Source organism: Ailuropoda melanoleuca, chromosome 13 (genome assembly GCF_002007445.2).
Source record: "Ailuropoda melanoleuca isolate Jingjing chromosome 13, ASM200744v2, whole genome shotgun sequence".
Taxonomy (NCBI): domain Eukaryota; kingdom Metazoa; phylum Chordata; class Mammalia; order Carnivora; family Ursidae; genus Ailuropoda; species Ailuropoda melanoleuca.
The window spans coordinates 20,649,522-20,659,443 of NC_048230.1; the positions used below are offsets into that span (position 1 = coordinate 20,649,522).

At 61.1% G+C, this 9,922-nt stretch overlaps 1 protein-coding gene across 2 annotated transcripts in view; it reads right to left on the reverse strand.

The window, feature by feature from the left end:
* EPN3 (epsin 3) overlaps positions 1–9,319 on the reverse strand; it is a 13,089-nt gene extending 3,770 nt beyond the window's left edge. Inside the window, exons 1-10 of one of the 2 annotated variants that reach the window (XM_034640834.1) lie at positions 8,885–9,319; positions 5,165–5,841; positions 4,141–4,259; positions 3,340–3,420; positions 2,913–3,044; positions 1,887–1,974; positions 1,141–1,410; positions 848–964; positions 483–713; positions 30–279 (exon numbers count right to left, since the gene is read on the reverse strand). In XM_034640834.1, coding sequence (XP_034496725.1) covers positions 30–279; positions 483–713; positions 848–964; positions 1,141–1,410; positions 1,887–1,974; positions 2,913–3,044; positions 3,340–3,420; positions 4,141–4,259; positions 5,165–5,702 — 1,826 coding nt within the window. In that variant the 5' untranslated portion in view covers positions 5,703–5,841; positions 8,885–9,319. Of the gene's footprint in view, positions 1–29; positions 280–482; positions 714–847; positions 965–1,140; positions 1,411–1,886; positions 1,975–2,912; positions 3,045–3,339; positions 3,421–4,140; positions 4,260–5,164; positions 5,842–7,372; positions 7,450–8,884 lie in introns of those variants that run through there. The other variant, XM_034640835.1, reaches the window with a different exon arrangement.
* Positions 9,320–9,922: the final 603 nt, after the last annotated feature.

A 9,922-nucleotide genomic window follows, 5' to 3' on the forward strand; every position in this document is an offset into this window, starting at 1 on the left:
CGGACGTGGGCAGCCGCGGCTGCGGCAGGCTCGCGGGCGGCGGCGTGAAGGCGCCCGCCTGCGGGAAGACGCTGACCGAGGCCGGGAGGGTCACGCCGGCCGGCACGCTGCTGAGCGGGAGGGGCAGGGAGGCGCTGTAGGTCATGGAGCCCAAGGGCGCCCCGACCGGCCCGCTGGCCGCCAAGCCCAGCGCCGGCGACCCGGTGCACATCTGGTTCAGGGTCGGCCTGCCCTGCTCGCCCGCACCGAACGGGTTGGTGGGGGATGGAGCGCTGAGACCTGCGGAATGAGAGTGGGTGGGGAGCTTGGAGAGCGCCAGGAGACACAGCCCTAAATGGGGCGGGGGGGAGGGGGCAAGATCTGGAGTCTCAGAAATAGGGAAGAGTAAGATTTTTAGGGCAGGGGCTGGGCTCTGAAAAGAGTGATGGGGAGAGCAGGGAGCCCCCAGTGTTGAGACCCGGCAGGGACAAGGGGTGTCCTACCTGTCAGGAAGGGGTTTCGGGTCTTTGCGGCCTGGGGCGCCTTGACTAATGAATCAAGGTTGACCAAAGAGGAGGCTGAAGGGCCCAGGAAAGACTCTGGAGTCCGGCATGCTCGGGCCTCCTTGCTAGGCTGGGTTAGCGCTTCCCCCAGTACACCTAGGTCAAAGGCATCTGGCTCCTTGGTGCCATTTTGCTTGAAACTGGGGATGGGGTCTCCAAACAGGTCCAGTTCTAGAACAGAGATGACAGAACTCATTGGTAGGGAGAGGGAATGGTCACTCTGTGGGAAGAAGAGAACAGAGGTCACCTCTGGGTGGGCCCCTCATTCCCCAGAGCTGTATCGTCCCTTGCATCCTCCTGCTTACCCACAGGACTGCTGGGCTTCCCAGAGGGCAGGACCTGGGCACACTCCGGCCCCTCCTTGGTCTCTGTGGATACTGGAGGCTTGGCAAATGGGTCAAAGGGTGAGGTACCACCTAGAGCTGGCCAAGGAGGAAGAGGGAGAGGAGGTGGGTTGGCAAAACGGGCAGGCACTGGTTTGACACCTTTGAGGCAAGCAGTCCTCTTAACACGGACAGTATGTTGCTCCTTGGCACTGGAGGGAGGGGACCCAGAAGTCCTCCAGCCCCTCACCCACACCCTCTGGCCCTCTGCTTACCAGGTGCACTGGCGGTGTCCATGGAGGCCCCCCAAGGGTCAGCCCCAGTGTCGGGGAGTTTGTGCTGGGGGGAGTTCTGTGCCCAGAGGTCTGTGGAAGGGGGTCTGGCAGGCAGCACTGGGGTCCGGCCCCAGGGCTCAGAGGAGGAGAGCATAGGGGGCAAGTCCCAGGGCTGGCTTCTGGACAGGGCACTTCCTGAGGGAACAGGAGACCAGGGGTCTGCAGAAGGCCCCCAGGAGGAGCCACTGGGCTCTGTGCTTGGCCTGAGACCTAAAACAGGAAGAGCACAGACATGACCTCAGGCGCACCTTTACACCCAGTCCAGGGCCCTTCCCAGTTACCCAGACCATGTTGGGAGGCCAAGGGTCCCATTTCACAGCTGGGATGCTGCCTCAGGGTCCACCCCGCAAGCTGGAGCCCATACTGAGCAAGTTATGCCAGGAGCCTGGGCTACCAGGCCTGGGCAGCTCTGGTCACCCTCCCACTCGGGGAGGGCTGGGACAGGAAAGCCAGGGTGACCAGGGGAAATGAGAGAACATCTCTGAGTTTTCCATGAGCTGGGCTCTTCAGACGTGCTCTCCCATCCCTCACTACAACCCTGTGTCCCAGAGGAAAGCTGAGGCTCAGAGGGCTGACTGACTTGCCCAGTGGTCCTCAGCTATGGGGAGGGGGTGCCAGCAAGCGGCTGGAAAGGAAGGGGCTTTCTAGGGCCAGCCTGGGAACCTCTTGCAGCCCTGAGGACCCACCTGGGATGTCCCATGGGTCAGCGGAGCAGTGAGTGGAGGGCAGGGCCGGGGTGGGTGCGAAGATGTCTGCCAAGTCCAGGATGGAGGACTGTGGAGTGGGAGAGGCAGCCATGGCTCAGAAGTGGGAAAGACCAGAGGAAGGGCGGTCCCTGGCCTGTCTCCCTCAGTCCTGCTCATTCTCTCCTTTATTCATTTCACAAACATCTGCTAATGATCCCTCACCTCTGTACAGTGCTTTGCAGTTTATAAAATGTTTCCTCATCCATTTAGTGCCAAATTTTCATAACAACCCTGTGCAGAAGGTAGTGTGGGTAGTGGTGTGCCCATTTTACAGATGCGCCAGTTGAGGCCCAGAGAGGGGAGATGCTTTGTATGAAGTCACACAGCTGGGGAGAGGCAGAGCTGGGATAAACCCAGGCCTGCCTGACCCCTTCCTCAGTTGTCCTGATTCCCAGCCTATCAGTACTAAAAGACAAATTTGATGACAAGTCTGCCCTCCTAAGTCAGAAAGTAGCCACTGTGAGCACGGGCAGAAAGGGGACAGAGACATCCTAAGGGTAGCATGCAGCACTTTGGAGGGTGGCTTTGTTCCCAGCAGCTACCCACTCCCCTGTTCTTGGGAAGTATGTGCATGATCCCAAGATATTGTCAGTACCGTGTGCCGGAGCCTGGCCCTGCCGGCTGCTTCCAGTATCTCATAACCCTAGTCCACCAGAGGTGGAGCTGTCCAACAAAAGGGGGAAACTGAGGCCAGCAGTGATGTGCCCCAAGTCAGAGTAGCAGCAATCCAGAACCTGAATCCTGGGGCCTCAGATCAGGATTCTTTTCATCCCCCTTCGCTGTCAGCTCAGTCATCAGCCTGTGCAATCTGGGACTAGGGGCTACCGCACCCCTCCACTCTCATTTTCATTGAATAAATGCTTAAACAGCACTTACTATGTATGAACCATGGTTCTAAACTCTACAAATATCAACTCGGTTCATGTCGCAGGCTCGGTCAGCCCATGCGCTGCAGCCCGTCCCTACCTGGCTGGTTTTCAGCTTCTCATCCTCCTCCTTCCTCTCTTCTCTCTCCGGCTCTTTGTCTTGCCAACGGCGGGGCATGGCCCCAGTGCCATTGGCCACAGGGGAGTCATCTACCCGCCAGGACCTCACCTCCTGCAGAAGGCAAGAGGAGTGAGGATAGCATGAGCAGCCCAGGCTGGACTTGAGGGGACTGGAGGTGGAGGTGCGAAGAGTGCAGTGAGAGAGAGGTTAGGCACAGCAGAACCACTGGGTGAAGCGGGAGGAGCCTCGTTAGTGCCTGTGTAGCACCAGCACCTGCACCAGCACCTGCGCCAGCCCCTACATCTGCACCTGCACCAGCCCCTACATCTGCACCAGCTCCTACACCGGCACCAGCTCCTGCACCTGCACCAGCACCTGCACTTGCACAGGAGGCTCGGCCCGCTACCTTCTCATGCTCCTGCCGGCTCAGATGGAGAGCCAGCTGCAGTTGCAGATCCTCATCCCTGTGGGAGGCTGGGAGGACCGGCTGGGAGGGAGGAAGAGAGGGGTGAACAGGGCCCAGTGCTCCCACTCCCGGCTAGGAGGGCAACATAGCCCGGCAGAGGAAAGGGGATGGAGGGAGAACTGCCCACCCTGAGTGGGTGTGAGCGGCCTGCCCCCAGGCAGCCAGGTGGGTGTGGCCTTTCCCGTGCTGGGATCTGCTACCAGTTTCAAAATCCAGAAGATTGATCCTTTTCTTCTGGGTTCCCTGAGTGCCCCCAAGCCCTGCTGTGTGAGGCCAGCTGCTTCCCGCCCAGTCTACCTGGATCCACAGAGGTGATGGCAGAGAGAATGATATGGGGGGGGGGGTATCCCTGTCCTCCCAAAAGGACAGCTGATGGCAGGGATTGTGGGGTCAGCCTATCTCTGTGTCTCTCAGCACACTCACTGCTTCCCTTCCATGGGAACGCAGCAGGCCCAGAAGACACACAAGTACCCTCAACCCACCAGCTACTCCCTGACCTTTCTAGCCCCAGCCAGAGGGGACTGGAGGCAGGGAGGTAGTCCCTGTCTGAACAATCTCAGGGACAAGGACAGGCCCTGTGCTGTCCCTGGGAGCCGTACTGGGGTCTTGGGGCCCAAAGTAGAGGAGCCTAAGAGTCAAGGTGTGGGGCATCTGGGTACACTTCCTTCCTCCCTCTAGCCCCCCCCCACATGCCACCCCCAGCCCAGCTGTGGGGCCTCCCCGGCTACCCCAGGGCCTCACCTTCTCAGCCTCCTCACGGCTCATGGCCAGGGCCAGCTGCAGCTGCAGCTCCTCTTCTCCTGACGTCTGGGGCCGGGCCTGCTCCAAGTCGGAGGTGTAGCGGGGGGATGAGGAGGAGGCTGCAACGACCACCACCGGCTATCACCAGCTCTCGTGGCTTCTGTAACCACAGAGGCTCCCGTGCCGCTCCCCTCCCCCTCCCCAGCAGGAAGCTAAGGCTCAGAGAGGGAAACTGAGGAGGGAAACAACTGGCCATTGAGGGCTCAAGGGGACCAGGCGGCGTGCCTGGCACTTTGTGTAAGGTTTCCCGTTCCACCCCCATCAGAGATTCCAATCCCTCCTTTACAGGGTTGCCTGGCTGGGGTCCTGAGGGAAGACTCAAAGCCAGGTCCCCTTGTCCAGGTCCTGCACTCTTCCAGTGGGGTCCCATCCCGCCTGGGGTCCGGTGAGGGGGGAGGGTTCAAGGTTCCAGTCAGTCAAGGCCGCAGCTCTCAAACCCCCCAGCATGCCTTCAAGGGCTTTACGAAAGGAGGGCCCTCCTGAGGACCCCTCAGACCCAGGAAGCCCACAGTGGGGCAGGGAGGAGAGTCAAGAAGAGCTCTGCAGCCAGGACAGTGTCCTCGAGCAGGGGGTCATGAAGAGCGCCACTGATGGAGTGCTCTGTGCCACGTGGCTGGGCGCAGCCCCAAGGGCGTTCCTGGCCTGGTCTCACTTAATTCTCACATCCAGCCACTGGAGTAGATAAGATTCCCCCTACTTCACAGGTGAGGAAGCAGAGATTCAGAGAGGCGGCTGTCTACATCACTCAGCTGGAAAGGTGAAGAACGCGGCCTGCTCCCGGACTGCAGAGTCTGGCTGTGGCTCCCTGACCAGCAGGCAGCATCCCGCCACACTCTGCACTCACTGGCAGGGCCCTGCTACGCCAGGCATCTGTCTTCCAGTGCTCCCTTCCTCATCTCCCTGAGTGCTCGTGACATCCCTCGGAACTCGGGCCGCACCCCCCGCCCCCGGGGCTCACACTCACAGTTGTAGGAGGACGGGGACCCGCGGGAGCGGCCGAGGCCCAGCTGCACGTTGCCGATGCCCGCGCCCTCCAGCGCCATGCGTTCCTTCGTCTTGAGGGCATGGGTCCGCTCCTGCCGGAGGTGCTTCTCGTCCTTGAGCAAGGCCATCACCTGCTTGACCTTCTCGCGCACGTTGACGCCCTGGTCCTTGCCGTCGCGGTCGATGTACTGGAAGTCCTTGAGCGTCTGGATGGTGTAGAGGTTCTCGCGGCACTGGTGGGCCACCCGCTCGGACCCCGTCTTGAGAAGGTAGTCCAGCAACGTCAGCGCCTTGTACACGTGCCGCCAGTTCTTGCCGCTGTCGTTGAGCCGCCGCCACAGCATGCCCATGACCTCGGCGAAGGCCACTGTGTTGAAGGTCAGGTCGGCGATCTCCGACATGAGCGAGCTGGGCGGGCCCCACGGGTCATTGCTGGTGGCCTCGCGCACTTTGATCTCTGCCTCCGAGTAGTTGTGCACAATGTTCTTGACCTGCCGCCGCAGCGCTGACGTCGTCATGGCTGGGGACCTGGCGATGGGTGGCCCCCGCCCCAGCCGGTGGTGGAGGGCCGAGGGCCACCGTCTCGAGGTCACAGTCTCCAGAGATGGGCCGCCGTGCTCTCAGCAGGACGGCTGTGTCCTCGGGTTCCACATGAGTCTGAGGAAGAGAGGGATGGAACTCAGGGGTGGTGGCCCGCCTCGACGGTCCCGCAGCCACAGACTGAAGGCCTGGCCAGGGGTCCCCGCAGCCAGGAACCGCCTCTGGCAGGCACTTATTTTTATTTTTCTTATTTTACATAGAATTCGGCAGGCACTTCTAGCGTCGCGCGCTCATTGCTCATCACAGTCGCACTACAAAGACGAGATCGTTATTACCTCCGGTCACAGACGGGGAAGTGAGGGTCACAGAGCTGGCATGAGCCATGAGCTACCCCAGCAGACACCCCCCCCCCGCCAGCTCTTGCCCTTAGAGAGACACACGAAAGTCACCCCAGGAATGCCAGCCCGCCCTGCTCCTGCTTAGCTATGGCTCCCATTTCTGCCGGGATCTAGCTTAGGACGTGTCCTTTCCAGCTCCTCGGTCCCCACTTTCTTCCTTTCTCATGGTGTTAGTTTGTGCACCTTAATTCATCCAACGTCTAGTCCCTGGGCTCTTCTCTGAGCCCAACCCTGTGCCGGCACAGAGCACAAGTCCTGGCCCACACACATCCAGCTGCAGGGGCAAAGACGATTCAGTCGAGCATGGGCATACCCAGGAGTACCCAAGCTAGGAAAATCAGGGGGGACTTCCCAGTGGAGGTGACAGCCAGAGATCTGAAGGGAAGGTGAAGCTGCAGGGTGAGAAAGGGTAGCTCAGAGGGAATACTTGAGCTGGTCCAGAAGCCCAGAGAGGAGTATGGGGCAGGAAGGGGGGGGCCTGCCTCTCAAAGAGACCTAGCCACTGTCACCCCTGTGGTACACACCAGAGCACTGAAGTCAGGGAGGGGACGTGGCCTGCCCACAGTGGCATGGTGTACAGGCGGCAGAGCTGGGACGAATACCTAGGTCTCTAGAAGACGAATTCCATACTTATTGTCAGGGTTACTGGTTTTGTAATTAATTCATCTGATTGCTTTATTCAGTTGCATCTCGGCCAGAATGTAAGCTCCCTGAAGGCAAGGCTGGCCTGAGCACCCCAAACCTGAGGCCTTGGGTGTGGGGCAGACCCCTGATACCCCAGGTGAGGGGGAAACAGGGTCCACCTGCTGCCCTCCCCACCCAGCTTCAGCACTAGGCCATCTGGGGAAAGCAAACCCAGGTTCAAGACAGAAAAAGGTTCTCCCAGGGCCCTACCAGAAACCCAAACCAGAATCCCCCTGCCACAGCTGTTCCTCTGGTACAGGTGCAGGCACACACAGACACACACAGGCCCGACCCACAGAGCCTCCACAGCACCTGTGAACCCCACCAATACCACCACCACCTCTCAGTTCTACCCTGGGTCTCAGCAGGAGTCAGAAGTGCCTGTCCTGCCCTCCCCCATTCGGACTTTCCTCCACCCAGCCCTGCCAGCCCTGGGCTCAGTTCAAAGCAGCCAGCAGGCCTTGGCAGGCTTCCTCAGGGCCCAGGTGCCTGGGAGAGCTTGGGCCCAGAGGAGGGGATCCCGTGGGACAGCAGGCGGATGGAATGTGGGCTGAAAGGCTGCCTACCTTCTGCCTGCTGTCTGTCTGTCCAGCCTGGCAGGCCTTCTGTGGGGATGCCACGGCCAACGCTTGTTTAACTCTTGCCCTCCCCCTCACTAGTGACTCAGACCTGTCTTTATCTCCCCAACCAGTGGGCTGGAGGGTGGCAAGAGTCAAGATGAGAAATAATTGTGCCCCACAGCCCGCCCTGAGTGCACGCCCCTCCCGGTGCTGGCCGCAGAAACCAGCAGAACCAGTCAGGCATCCTGGCTCCACCAGCAGCCCTACCAGAGCCTGGCTTCCCCGGCGCTGCAGCCCAGCCTGGGGTCCTGGGAGGGGCCCTGCAGCTCGCAGCTCGGAGCCTGCAGCCCTGCCTGGACTCTCCTTCTAGAGGGGGAATCGGAGGAGCTTTCTCTGCACACCTTTGCCAGAGTTGGGGCAAGGGAGGGATCAGAAGCCTCAGGAAGGTGCCTGGACTTCCCTCTCCTAAAGTTAGAAGGGACAAGGTGCGGAGGAAGAGGGGGCAGGGTGCACGGCAGGGAGGGAGGAGGAAAGGAAGGAACGAAGGAACGCGGGAGAGAGCAGCTGGGAGCCCTGCCAGCGGTGTTACAAGCCCAGGGTTTTATCGAACACAATATGCCCAGAAATAAAAGGGAGTGAAACAGAAACCCAGCAGCCAGTGGGGGCAGCGGCAGGCCTGGGCGGGCGGGTATGGAATTACTGCAGTGACCTTGAGCCAGACCCTGGCAGGTGGAGGGAAGGACACTGAGAAGGCAGAGCCTGAGAGGCTCATTCAGAGATGGGGTGGGGGGGCCAGAGGCAGGAGGGTATGGGGCAGAGTGGGGAGGGGCCGGCTGGGGGGGGCAGGCCCTGGGGCACAGGTCTCAGCTCTCTCCTTTATATAGGGTGCCAAGGAACCCTTTACAGGGGTGAGGGGGGTTCTTTCCTCAGGACTGGGGAAACTGTCAGGGGTAAGGAAGTAGAGGGCAGCCCCAGAGCACGGATTCGGGGAGAAGGAAGGAGCTTAGATATGTTGAGTCACGTGCAAGAGTTTGTCCAAAGTGTGTGTGTGTGCCCCACCAGCCCGGAGCGCCTCCCAGCCTCAGCTACGACAGCCCCAGCCCCTGCCCCACATCAGGTCCGCGGGAGCCACGGGGCGGGGAGCTGAGGGGGTGGGAGTAATTCTGGCCGGTGGAGGGACAGGTGTGAGCTGGAGCTCTAAGCTTAAGTCAGCCCCGGGAAGGAGGTGGGGGCTGCCCCAAGGCTGGAGGTGCGACAGGGGCTGAGGAGCAGGGGTGGGCAGAGGAGGATGGAAGTCTGTGGAGAATGCCACCAAAGATGCTGGTCCCAGGGTGGGGAGCCAGCCCGAGTCCTGCTTCCTGGGGGCCCGCAGGGAGGGAGAGGGAGGGGCAGCAGGCAGGACGCCTCCAGGATCCTCTGTGGCCCTGTCCTCGTCCCTCTCCCTGGAACCGGGGAGGAAGGCAAAGCGCCAAGCCTTCCATGAGAGGCACCCCCGCGGCCAGGGAGGGGCCAGCTTACCTCTGGTGCAGGGTCCCTTGGCCCCAGCCCCGGGACCTCGAGCGGCTTCTGCAGTGACCTTCCGACCCGCGTGGCAGGGGCACAGCACAGCCTCGAGAGCGTCCCCAGAGCCATCCACCATGGACCCTCGTCCTGGAGATGCCCACCCTCTCCCAGGAGGCGCAGACCCCTTGGAAGGGTGGCGGCAGGGTCCCCAGAGCGGGCTGCAGCTCTGCCTCTTGCCTGCCGGTCTTGTGGCCGCCCAGCCGGCAGGCAGCACTCGCAGGAAAGTTGCTCGTCTGGCCCGGCCGGTCTGCCTCAGCAGTAACAGGACACAGGAGGAAGCGCAGGGCTGGTTAACCCCTTCCTGCTGGCCAGGCGGGAGGCACCTTCAGAGGTGGGAGGCCTGCCTGCTGCCTATCTCCAGGAGGTACGGATCCAGAGCCAGGGCTGGTAGCCCACTCCCACCCTGCAGTGAGTTAACCCTTCCCCTGCCTCAACAGGAAAGGGGGGGTGGGGGGCTTCAACACCCACCCCACTCCTGCCCATCTCCGCTGGGCCAGGAATACCATCCCCCCCCGGGGGGGGGCTGGCCTTTGGTGGTTTTGTTTTCTGTGGGCTCCAGCTGGCCCCTCAGCCACCCTGAAGGGGCCCATCCAGGCTCCAAGCATAGCCCCTCTCTGCCTCTCTGAGGAACAGAGAGACCTGCTCTCTCCAAAACTCCTCCCACTCTCAGCTGGAGGATGCTGAGGCCCTTGAGGGTTTTGTCAGAAGCGCCAAATGCAAAACCAAGCAGGTGGGAGGCTGTGGCCACGACCCCAACTCCGGCCCCCACTTCTGCTCCACCGGCACTTAAGGCAGTGAGCCCAGCGTTAGCCAAGTTGCTCTTCAAATTCTGGAAGCCTGGAGCCCACCGGGCACAGGAGGTCTGGTCCAAAATGATGATTTTGGACAGAAAGCCATTCGGGTACTGAGTCTGAGCTGACAGCTGACTTTCCTTTCCAGGAGCCACCTCTTGTCCACTTCCCATTTCTCAGAGCAAGGGCGCGAGCATAATGT